Source organism: Ictidomys tridecemlineatus, chromosome 3 (assembly GCF_052094955.1).
Source record: "Ictidomys tridecemlineatus isolate mIctTri1 chromosome 3, mIctTri1.hap1, whole genome shotgun sequence".
NCBI lineage: Eukaryota > Metazoa > Chordata > Mammalia > Rodentia > Sciuridae > Ictidomys > Ictidomys tridecemlineatus.
In genome coordinates this window covers 24,621,992-24,642,275 of record NC_135479.1, presented here as the reverse complement: position 1 = coordinate 24,642,275, position 20,284 = coordinate 24,621,992, and the positions used below count along the sequence as shown (strand labels likewise).

The 20,284-nt window shown below is 41.6% G+C and overlaps 1 protein-coding gene and 1 long non-coding RNA gene across 4 annotated transcripts; one reads left to right on the top strand and one right to left on the bottom strand.

Moving 5' to 3' along the window:
* Window positions 1-13: 13 nt before the first annotated feature.
* On the top strand, window positions 14-10,277 carry LOC144376061 (uncharacterized). The gene is made up of 2 exons (XR_013436103.1): window positions 14-2,208; window positions 9,776-10,277. It is a non-coding gene; the product is annotated as an uncharacterized LOC144376061 (long non-coding RNA).
* On the bottom strand, window positions 6,857-9,717 carry Atp5mc1 (ATP synthase membrane subunit c locus 1). Of its 3 annotated transcripts, none has more exons than XM_005321710.5 (5): window positions 9,614-9,717; window positions 8,997-9,044; window positions 7,937-8,011; window positions 7,403-7,584; window positions 6,857-7,068 (listed from the first exon to the last, which is right to left on the bottom strand). In XM_005321710.5, the coding sequence occupies exons 2-5, from the start codon at window positions 9,033-9,035 to the stop codon at window positions 6,954-6,956; spliced, it is 411 nt and encodes a 136-aa protein (XP_005321767.1). In that variant the 5' UTR covers window positions 9,036-9,044; window positions 9,614-9,717; the 3' UTR covers window positions 6,857-6,953. The 3 variants fall into 3 exon arrangements, with proteins under 3 accessions (XP_005321767.1, XP_005321765.1, XP_005321766.1); XM_005321708.4 differs by having other exon boundaries at window positions 9,544-9,683; XM_005321709.4 differs by having other exon boundaries at window positions 9,485-9,614.
* Window positions 10,278-20,284: the final 10,007 nt, after the last annotated feature.

Below are 20,284 nucleotides of genomic sequence, written 5' to 3'. Positions count from 1 at the left end.
TATTCACTTTTTTTTTTTTTTTGGTCGTGGTAATGAGGACTGAACCTCAGGGGTCCTCTATCACAGAGCTACATCTACTTCCCCTGCCCTTTTTATTTTTTATTTTGAAACAGTTCTCACTAAATTGCCCAGGTTGGCCTCAAGTTTGTAATCCTTCTTCTTTTTTTTTTTTTTTTAATGGTACTGGGGATTGCAATCAGGGGCACTCAACCTCTGAGCCACTTCCCCAGACCTGTTTTGTATTTTACTTAGATACAGGGTCTCACTGAATTGCTTAGCGACTTTCCATTGCTGAGGCTGGCTTTGAACTCTTGATCTTCCTGCCTCAGCCTCCAGAACCCCTGGGATTACACATTGCACTTTGGCAGCCTTGGAATTCTTCTGCTTCAGCCTGCAAAATCATTGGGATTACAGATATGTGCCACTGCTCAGTTCTGAACTCCTTTAAAAGTGAATAAAACCAGTTGGGTACAGTGGTGCAAACCTGTAATCCCTGTATTTGGGAGGCTGGAACAGGAGGATCATAAATTTTGAGTCCAGTATTAGCATCTTAGCCAGACTGTGTCAAAATAAAAAAAATTAAAAGGGCTGGGGATGTAGCCCCAGCGATGAACGCCCCTGGGTTCAATCACTAGTGCCACAAAAAATCACTCCGTAGCAGGCACAGTGGTGCATGCTTGTAATGCCGGTGATTTGGGAAGTTGAGGCAGGAGGATCTCAAGTTCAAAGCCAGCCTCATCAGTTTAGCAAGGTCCTAAGCAGTTTAGCAAAACCCTGTCTCAAAAGGGCTGGAGGCTGTCTTTGTGGTTAAGTGCCCCAGGGTACAATCCCTGGTACAAAATAGAAAGAAAACAAATAAAAATACACCATAGCTCTTTCATGGCTAGAGACTGCAGATGCCCAAAGATGGCCTGTAGTGTGAGAGGATCCCTCGGTGTGTCTCCTCACTGCTGCACCATTGTTTTCAACTGCAAGGTGTGGTAGTGATGAGGCATAACAAACAGACTCAGAAAAAAGAGGTTCAAGTTTTTAATCTGATCCATACTCTTTCCTTCTTTGCAGCCTGTTGTTGCATCTATACAATGGTGATAATTCCTACCTCTCAAGGTTTTCCTAACAATTAAGTGTGACATTTCCAGAAGTGCTTTGACAAGTGGCAAGCACTACACAAATAACTGACACCTTCACCTGTCCAGCTCCTTTCTCTTTATTGAGCCTTTGTTCCTTTTTTTTTTTTTTTTTTTGGTACCAGAGATTGAACCTTAGGGCGCTTAACCACTGAGCCACATCCCCAGCCCCCCCTCCTTTTTTTTTTTAAAGAGAGAGTGAGAGAGGAGAGAGAAAGAGAGAGAGAATTTTTTTTTTTTTTTAAGAGAAAGTCAGAAGAGGCTGGCGAGAGAGAATGAGCATGTTCAGAAGTGGACTCTTTTTTTAGCTTGATTTTTTTTTAAAGAGAGAGTGAGAGAGGAGAGAGAGAGAGAGAGAGAGAGAGAGAGAGAATTTTTAATATTTATTTTTTTAGTTCTCGGCGGACACAACATCTTTGTTTGTATGTGGTGCTGAGGATCGAACCCGGGCTGCACGCATGCCAGGCGAGCACGCTACCGCTTGAGCCACATCCCCAGCCCCCCCTTTTTTTTTTTAAGAGAGAGAGAGAGAATTTTTTTTTTAATATTTATTTTTTAGTTTTTGGTGGACACAACATCTTTGTTTGTATGTGGTGCTGAGGATCGAACCTGGGCCACATGCATGCCAGACGAGCGCGCTACCGCTTGAGCCACATCCTCAGCCCCCTCCTTTGGTAGAGCTGATTACTCATACCTTTCTTATAGCATATACCACTTTTTTTATTTTAGTAGTTTGGTTACTCATCTGTCTGGCCACTCAATGACCTCCTCTAGGACTGGAAGCAGTGGTACCTATCTTTGTATCTTTAGGGCCTGCCATTCAGTGAAATAAGGACATAGTTGCCAGTTGCCCTTCCCCTGGCCACAGGTCTTTTTAGGATTTTTCCTCTACTTCCTCTTCCTCAGGGATGCCCATTTTCTTTTTGAAGGGCTGAGCTAAAATTGCACAAAAAAACTGCGAGTCAAGGCCTGAGAAGGACTACAGAGGATCACAGCTGCTTAAAGGACCAGCTCACCACCTGGAGTTTTAATCTGGGGCCTTGAAGCTGAGGGAGAAGAAGGGCCAGAGAATGAGGGCAAGGTAAGCTGGCAGCGCTTCTAGTGCTCACCGACTTTTCCAAGGCAACACCTGGCTGCTCTCCATTGGCAACTTGGCCAGAGGGCAGTAGTGTGCTTCCTAGAGCAACTCCTGTGGCCTCTGAAGGTTGATGTCTGAGCAGTCTTCCCCGAAGAACCTGGATCAAACCCTCTTTTTACTCCCCAGCTTGAGCCTACCCTGCATTGAGCCATCTCTTGGTGCCACAATATTTGGTAGCAGCTTGCTCATGGCAAGTGCTCTCCCCTAAAGGATAGATTGACAAGTGTCCTGGAGTTCACATCACTGCTGTCCCTCAATACTCTTACTTTTTTGTTGTTGCATATTGAGCCCAGGGATTCTCTAACACTAAGCTACATTTTTTTTTTTTTTTTGCACCAGGGATTGAACTCAGGGGCACTCTGCTACCGTGCCACATCCCGTCTTATTTTCTATTTTATTTAGAGACAGGATCTCACTGAGTTGCTTAGTGCTTCGCTGTAGCTGAGTCTGGCTTTGAACTCTCAATCCTTCTGTCTCAGCCTCCTGAGCTGCTGGGATTACAGATGTATGCCACCAAGCCTGGCCCCAGTCCTTTTTTATTTTTGAGAAAACGTCTCACTAAGTTGTCCAGACTTAGCAGCATCCCAATTCTCTACCTACTAGATGTCCAGACTAGCTTTGAATTTGTGATCCTCCTGCCTCAGCATCACAAGTTGTTGGGATCACAGGTGTGACTGTGTGGTGGTTTCTAATTATTATTATTTTTTAAAAATTTTCTTTTAGTTGTAGATGGACAATACCTTTATTTTACTTATTTTTATTTTTATGTGGTACTGAGAATCGAACCCAGTGCCTCACACATGCTAGGAAAATACTCTACCACTGAGCTACATCCTAGCCCCGGTTTCTAATTGGTTTTTGCCCTCTAAGAATAAAAATAAGACCCTCTCCCAAGAACAATACATTTCTGTATTCACTTACAAATATTTTGTACTAAGGAAAATGGTCCCATCCATGTACCAACCTGTAGATCATAGAAGCTACATAAAGAACCTATGTTATGGATATGGGAGTATCTTCTCTGACGCCCAAGGACTCCTTGATCCTACCAACCACACTTCCATTTTTTTTTTTTTTGTACTGTGAATTGAACTCAGGGACACTTTCACTTTACTACTGGGCTACATCCCCAGACCTTCTTATTTTTCATTTATTTTATTTTTTGGTATGGGGGATTGAACCCAAGGGCACTTAACCACTGAGCCACATCCCCAGCCCTATTTTTTATTTTTGAGACAGGGTCTCACTAAGTCGCTTATGCTGAGGAGGACCTGAACTTGTGATCCTCCTTCCTTAGTCTCCCAAGTTGCTGGGATTACAGACATGGGACAATGCACAAGGCCCAATTTGGGTTTTAGATCTAGGAATTCCAGGACTGTTTGGAATCCCAAAGGGAGATTTTTACTGGACTCTTGGTAAAAATAGGTTCCTGGCACACCACAGTAACAAAAAGGCAGTTGCCTTCCCTGGGGGTGTTCCTTGATTACCTCCAGAGCAAGTGACCTCGCAATGATGCCAATGTTATATCCCAAAGGGTTATGGTGTTCCATTTGTGTAACAGCATTACCAGTTCATCCATTGCTCCCTTGGTGACACATCAGCTGCCACTCTAACCTCAGTCCCATACCTTCTCTTTGGCCTTGAGATTCCTGGGCTCTGTAGGCAAACTTGAGTAACTTAAGGTGAAGAAGCCAACAGAATCAGTAGATTGATAGACTACTAGTTCTCACTGGGTATGAATTTGCCTCTTAGCCAGGGGATATCTGTTAATATCTGACATTTGTTAATTCGTTGCACAACCTGGGGTTGGGGTTAGTTGATACTGACATCTAGTAGGTAGAGAACTGGGATGCTGCTAAACATACATTGTGTAGGAGACTACTTCCCCTTCAAAAGTGAATTTTCTGGCCCTAAATATGCCAAGGTTGAGAAATCTTAAAGTGGAAAGGCCATGATTGATGATTAAATGTCAGATGGACTTGGAATGGAATTGCTGGCCTGCTGTATGACCCTGGACATGTCACTTAACTTGGGCAAATGACAAATGAGTCAAGACAGTGATAAGAAAACAGGTTCTGGAGTTTGAATCCTAGCTTTACTAGCCAGCTGTGTGACTTTAGGCAGGATGCCTCACCTCTCTGAGCTTTCCCTCCATTTTTCTATCAAACGTCTTGTTCATTGGAATGTGAAGTTAATCATGGAAAGTGCTCAAATGTCAGCCCATGTTATTACACCTAATGCAGACCTCCTTGATTTCTCCTTTTGAAACTTCCATAGGCACATAGCTTCCTGTACTAACATATTTGATAATGTAAGGCATTATTTACAGTCTGTTAATGACCCCAAATTCTTGAGAGCAAGAACCTTTTAGATTTCTTTGCCTCCCTCAAATCCCCTAGGAAGCAGCTTAGTGCCTAAGTACCTGTAGAACTTTCTTTAAATTGCATGTACAGGGGCTGGGGATATGGCTCAAGCGGTAGCACGCTCGCCGGGCATGCATGCGGCCCGGGTTCAATCCTCAGCACCACATACCAACAGATGTTGTGTCCGCCGAGAACTAAGAAATAAATATTAAAAATTCTCTCTCTCTCTCTTAAAAAAATAAAATAAATTGCATGTACATTAAATCCACTTCTTTTCTTTTTTGGCAGGGAGGTGCGGGTTCTAGGGATTGAACCCAGGGCCCTGTAACATGCTACAAACATGCAAGCAAGATCTACCACTGAGCTACACCCCTATCCAGTCTTTTTTTTTTTTTTTTTCGTGGGGGCGAGGGATGGGTACTGGGGATTGAACCCAGGGGCACTTGACCACTGAGACATATCCCCAGGCCTATTTTGCATTTTATTTAGAGACAGGGTCTCACTGACTTGCTTAGCACACTGTTTGAGCTGCTAGGATTACAGGCTGTGCCACTGCACCTGGTTATCCCTAGTCAATGTATTTTAACTCTTTGGGTACTGGGAATTAAACCTAGAGGCACTCTACCACTTTACCCTAGTCCTTTTTATTTTGAGACAGGGTCTAAGTTGCTAAAGCTGGCCTCAAACTTGCAATCCTTCTGCTTCAGTCTCCTGAGTCACTGGGATTACAGGCATGCACCACTGTGCCCAGTTTGGAAAGTGTTCTTAACATTATTAGAAAAGTTCTTGGTTTTACTATTTCACAGAAGTTTTGCAGTAAACTGAGGTACAATTCCCTTTGAAACCATCCTATTGAACACAAATCATGTCCCCAAGCACCTCTGCATTATTTTGTCCATGGCTTACTCCTGCTAGGGCTTAAAAGAGCTAGCTGGAAGGGAGTGAGAAGGGAAATCGCATGGAAATGGAAGGCGATCCTCAGGGTTATACAAAATGATATATAAGAGGAAAGGAGGGGTAAGACAAGATAATACAAATGGAAAAAATGATTTACAGTAGAAGGGGTAGAGAGAGAAAAGGGGAGGGGAGGGGAGGGGAGATAGTAGAGAATAGGACTGACAGCAGAATACATCAGACACTAGAAAGGCAATATGTCAATCAATGGAAGGGTAACTGATGTGATACAGCAATCTGTATACGGGGTAAAGTTGGGAGTTCATAACCCGCTTGAATCAAACTGTGAAATATGATGTATTAAGAACTATGTAATGTTTTGAAAGACCAACAAAAAAAAAAAAAAAAAGAGCTAGCTGGGCATGGAAGAGTGTACCTATAGCCCTAGTTACTTCCAAGGCCGAGTCCAGGCTAGCCTGGGCAAAAGTGGGATTCTGTGTCAAACAATCCAGTTTAGTTATATCTTACTTGCTGGGTGCAGAGGTGTATGCCTGTGTCCAGCAACTTGGGAAGCTAAGGCAGAAGGATCATCACCTCAAGGCAACTTAGTGGGACCCAATCTCATAAAATAATAAGGGCTGGGGATGTGGCTCAGTGGTAAAATAGCCCTGAGTTCAATCCCCAGCACCACCTCCCACCCACCCCCAAAAGCAAAGCTAACCAATTAATAATGAAAGAGTCAGGCTGGCCTAGGGAGAACTGGGGATTCTGCCTCTTATCAGCCCTGTGACTCTGGACAAGTTATTTTGCTTCCCTAAGCATGGGTCTCTCATTTATGAAACTGGTTTAATGGGTGTGCTTATAATTCATAAAACCATTGTTGTAACACTTAGTACAAGCTGGGTGTGTTGGCATGTACCTATAACCCCAGGGGCTTGGCAGACTGAGGCAGGGGGATCACAAGTTCAAAGCCAGTCTCAGTGAGATCCTGTCTCTAAATATAAAATGGGCTAGGGATGTGGCTCAGTGGTTAAGCACCCCTGGGTTCAATCTCTGGTACAAAAACAAAAAGAAACAGACAAAACTACTTGGTATAGAGCTTGATGCAAATTAAGTCCCTCAAAAATGTTACATATTAATATACTAATTTGAAGAAAAGGTACAATTATTATTTGGATAAATTCACATTCCTCTGAGAGATGAGAATTTTCCATGTTGCCACTGTTGTGGCAGTGGTTTCTCTAGCCCCAAGGACTTCCTAATTACCAATAGCTGACCCAAGTCCCTCTTCCCACCTAGGTTCTCTCCAAGGTCAAAGGACAGAGACAAAGGCATGGGTTTAGAGAAACATCATTTAATGGTACAGCTCAGCACACTCCAGCACCAGTGGAGTCGAAGCAGCAGGGACCCGTGGGTGACCCCCATGTAGCCTCACATGGCGAAGAGGATGAGGAAGGCGACCATCAAACAGAAGAGCCCCATGGCTTCAGACAGGGCAAAGCCCAGAATGGCATAGGAGAAGAGCTGTTGCTTGAGAGACGGGTTCCTGCCAGGGACAGACACAGATGCCAACCCAGGGAGAGGAAAAAAATGAGTGTGGGTAGGGGTAGGGGGCACGGGAGGGTGAGGTGAAGAGTGTGCTATGACTGGGAGGGCCTAGCCTGCAGGGATCTCAGGAATTTGGTAGGCAAGTAAAGCAACAATTTGGAGAGTCTAAATTGTTGGACACATATTTAGATTCTGGTTTAGAGGTCACTGGAAAAAGTGAGAGGTAGATGAAATCAAACTGAGGGCTCCAGTAGGGAGCACCCCTTACTGAAGATTTGCTTAAACAGGGTGAAACTTACAGTGGGAGATGCTTTGGGCCACCTCAAACTTACCTGGCATAGCCAATGATCAAGCTGCCAAACACAGTTCCAATGCCAGCCCCTGATCCGGCTACACCAACTGTGGCAGCCCCAGCACCAATGAACTTGGCTGCTGTGTCAATGTCCCGGGAGACAACACTGGTCTGGAACTCCCGTCTGGCCACCTGGAGTGGGGAGCTGCTGCTGTAGGAAGTCTAGAAGGAGGAGAAAGAAAGGAAAGTATGGCATTGGGACAGATGGCTGATTCTACTCCACACCCCACCCACCTGAGCTCTGAAACTGCTGGCAAACTGACAAGTACAGAATCCTGAATGCAGAAAGTACACTGGGAATTGGCCTTAGGGTCTGTATTCAGATAGGGCCAGTGAAGTTTTGTGGTTAAGCACACCCCATTGTTCCAAGTTTCTAACCCACAATGCTCATTTTTGGTGCAACAGAACTATTAAGAGCATCATAGTCCTTTAATTGTCCTCCTTAGGCCTAAAAGCAAACCAAACGGAAAGACCTCTCCTGGGGAGATCTCTAAAAGGGGCCTTATTTCCTTACCTGTTTAGATGAGTCCTCTAGTCTACTCAGGAAGGAGGCAGACACAGGCCTGATCAGACCCCTACTACAGCGGATCTGTAAAATCAGAAAGACATATGTCTCCAAATCAGGCAAGAAAAAAAAAATCCTCATTGATGAGCTTCTCTAAACATGACTACAAAGTCATAAACAGATAAAATCCAATGTACTTCAAGGTCAAGTAATTTATTCCTGTTTCTACCAGGCAAGCCCACACCAGAGCTGCCCCAGAGCCTGGTGCAGTTGGCAGTGGCAACTATCACAATTTTGAACCATGTACTAGGCTAAGGTGCAGCTCAGTCGTGTAACACATGGTTAACATGTACAGGGTTCTGGGTTCCATCCCCAGCACTAAAACTCAAACCAAAACAATATAATACATGTGCCAAAGTTCACTTCTATATGTACAACCTCAGTTTCCCAGAATATAATAAGAATGCACACTTATATCAAACCAGGTCCAAGAAGGGTTTGTACCCAGATCACCAAAGGAATCAGAGGAAGAAAATTTGTCAAAATCTACCCATTGCTACCACTTCCAATGGAACAGCCATCTAAGCCATCTAAGGAGAACCCTCTGTAACACCACTTCTTAAAAAATATTCTTTAGTGCAATGGTTCTCAGACTTGGCTGAACATTGAAATCACCTGGGAAGTTCTAAAAAATAATCCTGGGTTTCTACCCCCCTCCCAGCGTCTGTGCAATTGGTCTAAGGTGCAGTCTGGGCATTAAGATTTTTAAAAGCCCCCAGGAGATTCTAATGCGCAAAGTGAAGAATCATTAATTAGTGGACTGTCTGGCTATGGCTATGGCTGAGCCAGACTGAGGGTAAAGGTCGGATCTAAACTCTCAGAGGACACTTCAAAGCCAAGATAGCTTGGTTTACAGGCCCAAATAAACAGGGGTTACCTGTTTCACATCCTACAGCCTCCCCAAGGGGCCAACATCATCAGAACGCCATGCTCCTCAGTCCATTCATTAAACACCGATGACTCCCACACCACACATGGCACTACAGGGCACCCCGGAGCCGCAGCTTACCAGAGCCGGAGAAATGAGCAGTGCCCCGGTGGTCTGCATTTTTTCAGTCTGCATAGATTTAAAAAAAAAAAAAAAAAGGAAAAATTGTATATAGCGGCGGCCTTCTTATGTCTCCTTCATCTCCCACCCCGTCTTCTCTGTACCCTCTCTTCCATGCACCGTGCCCCAGCTGAGGGCATTAGAGGTCAGAAGGCTGATTCCGGGTCCACCACTTTCTGCACAGCGGCTTTGCAGAGAGAAAGTGAGGGAGCACCGAAAAAAATAAAAGATCAGGCCCCAAGAGAGAAATGTTGCGAAAGGGGACTGTCTCCTGGGAAGACTGGAGGCGGAAACTGGGCAAATGCCGAACAAGGTCCTGCTTGCCCATGTTACACAGATGTCTCCTCACCCCACCAGTGGCCGTTTATCGCTCATTACCGTTGGTAATTAACATTAATTGACAAAGCTATAGATCCCCCATCGTCTCTCCCAGCCCTGGGGACAAATACCTCTCCTTAGGGTCAAGCCTACAACCCTACAGATCGCTTGACTCCCGGCCCCAAGTCACCTGCACTCCCACTGCCCTACGGCCTCTGCTTGGCCCACTGCGCTCGCCCTGCTCAAGGTGACTGACTCACCTCTCTGCTTTAGCCCTTGGGCTCAGGGCTCAGCTCCCCCACCCACGTGTCCCGGGGTCCCTCCGCGTTCATTGGTCGCAATCCCCCGTATTCCCATTGGTTGACGTCATCGACTCCCCCTTTCTTATTGGTTTTCTGAAGCTTCTTCCTCTCTCTCCACAGGAGCTTCGTGGCAATTCCCGCCTCTATGCGGGTAAAGGCGGGGCTTTCCCTTTAGATCTGGGTTACGATTGGTCGATCCCCGAAACGCTCGACCATAGAGTCGGCGGGACTCGGAGTTTCCAGAACCTCTCGCACAAAATGGCGACCAAGATGGAAGCTGAAGAAAAAGGCGTGGGAGAGATGACCGGACGCCTGACGCAGAGAACACGTGACCTTGGTTCCGAGCCTTCATTTGGTCGCTCGGGCCTCACGTCGCGTTTTATATCGGGACTTGTAGTCAGGCCGGAGACCCCCGAGGAGTACTGAAATCCCGCGAGATGTTGCTCCCGATACATGGAGAGCCGACGCCTTTGCAGCAATTCCCACTCTAGCGATTTGTGAAAACCTCTGTTTCCGCTATGGGGACTGAAAGCAGTCTGCAAAGTTCCCGGGTGGTGAGCGCGCCTTTGTGGGCCTCTGCAGTTACGGACTAACAAACCGAGATTTTTTTTTTCCAAATAAATGAAGCTTATATTGTAAAACCAGCTTTCTAGGAATAAAACCACCCCGGTAGAAAGATGAGAGCAAAGGAGTAATCGGCAATCCACTAAAGAAGAAATATATATTGCAGGAAAGAACGTTCAGCCTTACTAATCAAAGAAATAAACGCACCGTTTCTCATTTATCAAAAGAGCAGAATTTGAAAGGGGATATCCAAATTATAGTGTTATATTGTATGCATGTGCAAATATGTAACAATGAATTCCACTATAATATTCATAATGTGCGAATTTTTAAAAAATGGGAAAAAAGCAGTTTTGTTTTGTTTTAAATTCCTGTGAGCCAGGCACTCTCCCAAACTGCTGGTGAATTATGAATTAGCAATGTTTCCTTGAAAGCAGTTTGGCAATGTTTATTTTTATTTGAAAAACTTTGAATGGGCTATCCTCTTTGACCCAGCATTTCTTGAATAATTGAGAGCCTTTAAGCGCTCCATTCTCTTTGACCCAGTAATATCACTTCTAGGAACATATCCTGAAGAAATAATCAGAAGCACAAAGATTCTATTAAAAGAATGAACACTGCAGAGGTTATCAAAAACGAAAACAGCCGAGTGAAGTGTTGCATGCCTCTAATACCAGCAACTGAGGAGGCTGAGGCAGGAGGATCTGAAATTCGAGGCTGGACTTGGCAATTTAGCGACATCCTCTCTCGAAATAAAAAATAGAAAGGAATGGGGATATAACTCAGTAGTAAAGTGCCCCTGGGTTCAATCTCTAGTACAAAAAAAAAAAAAAAGAAAAGAAAAGAAACGAAACACAATTCATGCATTAATTTATTTATTTAAAACAAATTTTTTTTTAAAATTTGGTACTGGTGTTGAACTCAGGGCGCACTACAGGGTTACATCCCCAATCCCCAATCCCTTTATTTTTTTATTTTGAGTCAGGGTCTCACTAGGTTGCCAAGGCTCTTTTTTTTTTTTTTTTTTTTTAGTTGTGGATAGACCTTTATTTTATTTATTTATATGTGGTGCTGAGAATCGAACCCAGTGCCTCACACATGCCAGGCAATTGTGCTACAGATGAACCCAAGCCCCAGCCCCTCCCGGTCCTTTTTATTTATTTTTTTTTTATTTTTGAGACAGAGCTCCCTAAATCGTCTAGACTGACCCTGACTCAAAATGAAAATAAATACCTGGTCATATAGCTCAGTGGTAAAGGGTCCCTGGATTAAATAAATTCCCAGTACAAAAAACAAAACAAACCAAAAAAAAAAAAAAAGCTTAAAGAAAATATATGTATTCTGGATGGTATAATAAGTTGATTTATATTTCTATGAGTGTGTGTGTAGAATATATATATATATATATATATATATATATAATATATATACACACACACACACACATATATATATATATATATATTTTTTTTTTTTTTTAAGAGAGAGCAAGAGAGATAGAGAGAATTTTAATATTTATTTTTTAGTTCTCGGCGGACACAACATCTTTGTTTGTATGTGGTGCTGAGGATCTAACCCGGGCCACACGCATGCCAGGCGAGCGCGCTACCCTTGAGCCACATCCCCAGCCCCTATATTTTTTTGTACCAGGGATTGAACCCAGCAGTGCTTAACAACTGAGCCACATCTCCAGCCCTTTTTAAATATTTCATTAGGGACAGGGTCTCACTGAGTTTCTTGGGGCCTCGCTAAATTGCTAAGTCTGGCTTTGAACTCATGATCCTCCTTCCTCAGTCTCCTGAGCCCCTGGGTTGACAGGTGTGTGTCACCACTCCCAGCTGAGTATGACTATATTTCTGTGAGTATTATTAAGTTTATAATAGGAAAATATTAAAATTTACACTGATCTGGAAAGTTAGAACTCTGGTCTAGCTGGACATGGTGGCACACTCCTGTAATCCCAGAAACGTGGGAAGCTGAGGCAGAAGGATGATAAGTTCAAGGGCAGCCTCAGCAATTTAGTGAGGCCTTATTTCAAAATAAAAAGGGTTTGCTGGCATGGGGGTACACACCTGTAATCCCAGCAGCTCGTGAGGCTGAGGCAGGAGGATTGTGAGTTCAAAGCCAGCCACATCAAAATCTAGGTGCTAAGCAACTCAGTGAGACCCTGTCTCTAAATAAAGTACAAAATAGGGCTGAGGATGTGACTCAGTGGTGGAGTGCCCCTGAGTTCAATCCCTGGTACCAAAAAAAAAAAAAAAAAAAGAAAGAAAGAAAAAGAAAAAGAATTTAGGGAATGGAGCTCATTGGTGAAGAGCAAAAAATAATATATAGAGAGAGACTTAAAATATTCTGCTAGTATGGTGTAATGGAAGGAGTGGAATTTTGAAATCACATCATCTGAAATTCCCATTAGAGCTCCACCACATAACTGGTATATACCTCTGAGCAGATTATCAAGTGTCTCTTGCTTTGTAGTTATAAGCTACTCTTCACCATATGAGAAACTGAGACTTCACCATATGAGAAGCTCTGTGCTGCATGCTTTCACCTATTATGGTAGTTGCCCTAATCCTTGATTTTGCTGTGTAAGGTTTCAATAAGCATGATCACCTGTTCTGAAAGTATTAAATGAAAATTCCAGAAATAAACAATGCATAAGTTTTAAATTTGCATGCCACTTTGAGGTGTGTGATGAAATCTTGTGCTGTCCTTCCTTGTCCTAACCTGGATGTGAATCATCCCTTTGTCCAGCATAGGGTAGTCCAGTATAGGCTTTCCCTATGTTAGTCACTTAGTAACTGTTTAGGTTATCATAACCAGATTGACAGTTGTGATATCCAAGTCTTTATATATTGGGTTCAGTACTCTCTACATATAGCCCAAAGTTAATCTTATTTTTTTGCAGGAGGGCGGTATTGGGTATTGAACTCAGGGGCAGTCTACCACTGAGCCACATCCCCAGCTTTTTTTTTTTTTTTTTTTTTGTATTTTATTTAGAGACAGGGTCTCAAAGAGTTACTTAGTGTCTCACTTTTGCTGAGGCTAGCTTTGGACTCATGATCCTCCTGCCTCAGCCTCCCAAGCCACTGGGATCACAGGCATGCACCACCTCACCCAGCTGCCCAAAGGTAATCTTGTACAATATTTTTAGCGTACCTGCATTATGACTGATGGTTACCTTCGGGCTATGTATTGAAGGTGTATATGAAATATGAACATGAGGTTAGGAGGGGACATTCTCAATTGTGACATCCTGTTAGTTCTCAAAGAGTTTTGGATTTTGGAGGTTTTCAGGTTAGATATATTTAATCTGTAGTTGATTTCTTTCTTTCTTCCTTGCTTCCCTCCCTCTCTTCCTTCTCTCTTTCTCTTGGTACTGGGGACGGAACCCAGGGCACTGTACCACTGAGCTACATCTCCTCTCCTTTTATTTTGAGACAGGGTCTTGCCAAGTTGCTGGGGGCCTCACTAAATGACTGAGGCTGGCCTCAAATTTGTGATCCTCTTGCCTCAGCTTCCCAAATTGCTGGGATTACAGGTGTGTGCCACCTTTCTTTTTAATTTATTTGTTTTCTAACAGGGTTCTCACTACATTGCCAAGGCTGGCCTCAAACTTCTAGGCTTAAGCCATTCTCCTGCCTCACCTCTGGAATAGCTGGAACTACAGGTAGAAGCTATGATGCCCAGATGTAGTTTGTTTCAGTATCCCCTGGTTTTTTGTTTGTTGTTTGGTATGGAGAATTGAACCCAGGGATGCCACACCAAGCTACATCCCCCAGCTTTTTTTTTTTTTTTTTTTTTTTCACACAAGATCTCACTGAATTGCTTAGGGCCTCAAACTTGTGATCCTTCTGCCTCAGCCTCCTCAGTAACTGGGATTACAGGTACATACCAACATGCCCGGCTTCTTGGAACAGTATTAGCAAACTTTTACCTAGATGAATCAAGAAAAACAGAAGACTCAAATTACTAAAAATAAGAGTGAAAGAGAAAACATCACAATTGACCTTATAAAAAAGAAAATGAATTATTAGAGAATATTATGAACATTTGTATGCTAAAAAATTAAACAACTTGGATGACAAGGACAAATTCCTAGAAGGACACAAACTAGTAAAATGGACTTGAAGAAATAGAAAATCTCAACAGATCTGTAGCAGAAAAGAGGCTGAATTAGTAATCCAAAAACTTCTTGCAGAGCAAAGTCCAGATCTATATGACTTGTTGTAAATTCTACCAAACATTTAAACTTTTCCTCCTCCTGGTTCTGGGGATCATACTCAGTGTCTTGCACTTGCTAGCAGGTGCTCTACAACTGAGCTGGAACCTCAACCTTTCTACCAAACATTTAAAGAAGAATTATTGGGCATGACTATAATCCCAATGACTCAGGGGCTAAGGCAGAAGGATTTCAAATTCAAGGCATTAAGCAAACGAGTGAGACCCTGTCTCAAAAAACAAAAAGGGCTGGGGATGTAGCTCAGTGGTAAAGTGCCCTTGAGTTCAATTCCTGGTACAAAAAAATAAATAAATAAAAGAATTATCGGGCTGGGGATGTGGCTCAAGTGGTAGCGCGCTTGCCTGGCATGCGGGCGGCCCAGGTTCGATCCTCAGCACCACATACCAACAAAGATGTTGTGTCCGCCGAGAACTAAAAAATAAATATTAAAAAAAATTCTCTCTCTCTCTCTCTCTCTAAAAAAAAAAAAAAAAAGAATTATCGTTAGTCCTTGGATTATAGGCATGCGCCATTGTGCCTGGTTTTCACAAACTCTTAGAAAAAAGGTAGGAGTGTGTTCTTTGTAATTCATTCTGTGATGTTTTATTACCTAGATACAAAAACGAGATATTAATGTCACCAGAAAAGAAAACTACAATCCAGGGATGATGGTGTAGGCCTATAATCCCAGATGCTCAGGAGACTCAGAAGAATCTCAAGTTTGAGAGCAGCTTTGGCAATTTGGTTGAAATCCTGTCTCAAAAATCACACAAAAAGGGCTGAGGATGTAATTCAGTAGTAGAACACTCCTGGGTTTAATCCCTAGTACCATACACACACACACACACACACACACACAAATAAATAAATAAATAAATAAATAAAATTAAATATATGCAACTTTATCCCATGGTTATGAATTAGAAGACTTAATATTGTTAGGATGACAGTATTCCCCAATTTGATCTATAAATTTAATGCAATCTCCATCATGAGATCCCAGCTGGATTCTTTGCAGAAATTAAAGAACTGATAATTGGGCTGGGGACGTGGCTCAAGCAGTAGCGCACTCGCCTGGCATGTGTGCGGCCTGGGTTTGATCCTCAGCACCACATACAAAAAGATGTTGTGTCTGCCAAATACTAAAAAATAAGTATTAAAAAAATTCTCTCTCTCTCTCCCTCTCTCTTTAAAAAAAAATAAAGAGCTGATTACTAAAATTCATATGAAAATTTAAGGGGTCCAGAATAGACAAAATAATCTTGAAAGATAGAACAGAGTTGAAAGATTCACACTCCTAATTTCAAAACTTATTACAAACTGTAGTAATGAAGACAGAAGTGTGATATTGGCATATGCATAGACACATACATAGGTCATAGATGTGGGAGTCCAGAAACTAACTTTCATGTTTACAGTCAAGTCATCTTTCTTCCTTACTTCCATACTAGGGATTCAACCCAGGACTCTGCACATGCTAGGCAAGCACTCTACCACTCAACTACATCCCCCAACTCTTCAAGGGTTCCAAAACAAACTCAATGGGGTAAATAATAGTCACTTTGTCACTTCAACAAGTGATACAAAAGGATGGGGTTAGACCTCGACCTCAGACCATATACAAAAACTAACTCAAAATGAGTCACAGACTAAATATGAGCCAAAACTATAATACTCTTAGAAGAAAATATAAATGTATATATTTTTGTGACCTTGGACTAGACTATGCTTTCTTTTTTTTGGTTTTGTATATTTTATTGTAATTTGTTATATATGACAGCAGAATGCATTATGATTCATATTATACATATACAGCACAATTTTTCATATCTTTGGTTATACAAAGTAGAGACATAACATTCTTTTTTTAACATTTGAATCAAATGGGGTATAATCTCTCATGTTTTCAAGTGTACAGGTTGCAGAATCACATAGGTTATACAGACATGTATATACATTCAGCAATACTAGTGTCTATTTTATTCCTCTGTCCTTCCTATATACCCTTTCCCCTCCCCACCCCTCCCCTCCCATCACTTCTAGACTATGCTTTCTTAAATATGACACCAAAGCACAAGCAAAAATAGAAAGAAAAGAGAAAAATGGTCATCATCAACATTACAGGCTTTTGTGCTGGGAGCTATGGTGCACACCTGTTATTCCAGCTCTCAGGAGGCTGAGGCAGGAGGATCACAAGTTTGAGGCTGACTTGGGCAATTTAGGGAGACCTATCTCAGAAGTATTAGGGCTGAGATGTAGTGTGTGCAAAACTCTGGGTTCAGTCCCCAGTCATGCAACAAAGAAAAAAAAAATCATCGAGAAAGTAAAAAGGCAAAGCAAAAGAAAGCCGAGTAGAGTACAGGAAGGGTGGGGTGAGAGGGAAAAGGGGCAATCGTGAACTGAAATTGATTTCCATGAATGTCTTGAGTTTGTCGGGATGACCCTAACTACTGTGTCCATAAAGATCTGAGAGAGAGAGGACAGAATGAGAAATATTTTGCAAATTGTATATCTGAACAGGGAGTTTTATCTTGATTATGTGAAGAACCACCATAACTCAATAATATACTAAAAAACATATAATACAATTTTAGAAATGGATAAAGGGCTAGGGGTGTAGCTCAGTGGTAGACAATTTGCCTATCATAGCATATGTTCTGTCCCCACTGCTGACAAAAATGAAAAATAAAAAGCAAAAGATCTGCATAGATAGGCACAGGAAAAGATATTCAAAGTCAGCCTTCTGTGAAATGCAATCAAAACTTCAATAAGAGACCACTTCACACTCACTAGGGTGACTGTACTTAAAAAGACAGTTAAGTCAGCTTGGTGGCACGTGCCTGCAGTCCCAGCAACTCAAGAGGCTAAGGCTGGAGGAATGCAAGTTTGAGGCTAGTTTAGCAAGGCCCTAAGTAACTTCGCAAGACCTTGTCTCAAAATAAAAACATCATAAAGGAGCTGGGGTTGTGGCTCAGTGGTAGAGCACTTGCCTAGGATATGTGAGGCACTGGGTTTGATTCTCAGCACCTATAAATAAATGAACAAAATAAAGGCCCATTGATGTCTAAAACAATATTTAAAATTATCATAAAAAGGGCTGGGGCTATTGTAATGCAAAATTAATAAATAAATAAAATCATTTTTTTAAAAAAGGGCTGGGAATGTATCTCAGTGATAAAGCACCTGTGGGTTCAATCCCTGGTACCAACAAATTAAAAAAAAATTTTTTTTAAAGACAATAATAAGTGTTGCTGAGGATGTAGAGAAATCAGAACCCTTAAGCATTTATGGTAGGCGTGTGAAATGATCCTGACTGTTGAGAAAAGAGTATAGCATTTCTCAAAATTCAACACAAAACCACCATAATATACATATGTAGACTAAAAATGTAAGAGAAATAAAAACATGTTATGAAAAAACTTGTGTACAAATTTCATAGCAACATTATTCTATAATAGCCCTAGGGAGAAACAATCCAAATTTTCATCAACTGAAAAATAGATCAATGAAATATGCCAGATTCATATAATGGAATATTATTTGGTCATAAAAGGGAAGGAAATACTGATATATGCCGCAACCCAGATGAACCTTGAAAACATGCTTAGTAATAGATGCCAGACACAAAAGGTCACATATGGTATGATTCTATTTGTAGGAAATGTCCTGAATAGGCAGGTCTGTAGACAGAAAGTCAGTTAGTGGTTGCCAAAGGCGGGAGGGAATGTTAATGAGGATGGAGTTTCTTTGGGGGATAGTAAAATGTTCTAAACCAATTGTGGTGACTAGTGCACAACTCTGTAAATATACTAAAAACTTTTATTGAACACATCAATGTATAAATCGTGTGATTGGTGAATTATTCAGTATTTTAAAAAGATTTAAAAGTACGCATCGTCAGTTATAAAACAATATGAATGTACTTAATGCCATTGAACTGTACGCTTAAAAATGGTTAAAATGGGGCTGGGACGTGGCTCAGCGGTAGCGTACTTGACTTGCATGTGTGAGGCCCTGGGTTCGATTCTCAGCACCACATAAAAAAATAAATAAATAAAATAAAGGTACTGGGCTGGGGATGTGGCTCAAGTGGTATCCTGCTCGCTTGGCATGTGGGCGGCCCGGGTTCGATCCTCAGCACCACATACAAAGATGTTGTGTCAGTCGAAAACTAAAAAATAAATATTAAAAATTCTCTCTGTCTCTCTCTCTCTCTCTCTCTCTCTCTCTCTCTCTCTCACCTCTCTCTTTAAAAAAAAAATAAAGGTATTGTGTCCAACTACAACTAAAAATAAGTATAAAAATTGTTTACAAAAAATGGTTAAAATGGTAAATTTGTTAGTTATATTTTACCACAATTTTATATACGTATATGTGTGCAATATGGAAGAAAACATATTAAAAATAATAAATACATAAATACTTTCTAATGGAAGGCAGAAAGAGGAACCAAAAATCTTAAAAATATATCTGAGAATGGTTTCCTCTGAGTTTTTAGATTAAGGTAAGAAATGATTTTTATCCTTTGTGCATTTTCTGAATGATATGTAGTGAATACATGTTTCATTTACTTTGAAGAATTAAACATACAGTTACCATAAAGGTATAGCTCTTGGTTCAAGTTTAAGGATGGGGAGAGGAATCAATGTAATAGAAAGGTCCAAAGAGGGATTGCTGCATGTGGTGGCATATGTTTGTAATGCCCAAGACTCTGGAGGCAGAGGGAGGAAGACTGCAAATTTAAGGCCATCCTGAGTTTGATCTCTAGCAGCACCCCTGCCAAATCCTATCCATTTAAAAACAACAATATGTAAATGGTCAAGTTATTCCTGAAGTATTGTTATTAACATTGATAGTTTTAGTATGGTGAGGATTTGATACTTTCATTTTATTATTTTTGCTCATCTAATTTTCTACAGTGCTTGTGTATTGCTTCTGAAAAAATAACAGGTTATTTTAAAATATAAAATCATAAGTAAAAACTTGAGAAAGAGAAAAATCAGAGTGAGCAGAGGACTGAATATTATTCTTTTTTTTAAAAAAAAAAAATCTTTAATTATTTCTTTATTTTTATGTGGTGTTGAGGATTGAACCCAGTGCCTCACCTGTGTGAGGCAAGCGCTCTACCACTGAGCCACCACAGCCCTCTGAATATTATTCCTTTTTTTTTTAACTTTTTTTTTGAGAGGGAGAGAGAGAGAGAGAGAGAGAATTTTAATATTTATTTTTTGGTTTTCGGCGGACACAACATCTTTGTTGGTATGTGGTGCTGAGGATCGAACCTGGGCCGCACGCATGCCAGGCGAGCGTGCTACCACTTGAGCCACATCCCCAGCCCTGAATATTATTCTTAAAAAAATTTTTTTTTGTAGTTGTCCATCATGTAGATGGACAGAATGCCTTCATTTTATTTGTTTATTTTTATGTGGTGCTAAGGATCGAACCCAGTGCCTCATACATGCTAGACAAGCACTCTACCACTAAGCTATAGCCCCAGCCCTGAATATTATTCTTTTGAGGAATTTTGTAGTAAAAGAGAATAGAATGAGGCCAAAACTATAAGAGGATGAGGGGTCAAGTGAATGCTCCTTTTTTTTTTTGGTACTGGGATTGAACTGAGGGGCACTCAAACACTGAGCCTCCTCTCCAGCCCTATTTTGTATTTTATTTAAGACAGGGTCTCGCTGAGTTGCCTAGGGCCTTGATAAGTTGCTGAGGCTGGCTTTGAACTCACAATCCTTCTGCTTCAGCCTGCCAAGCCTCTGGGATTACAGGCATGTGCCACTGTACCGGGTGCAAACAGTGTCTAAATTGCCCAGCCCGGCCAAGAACTTGTGATCTTC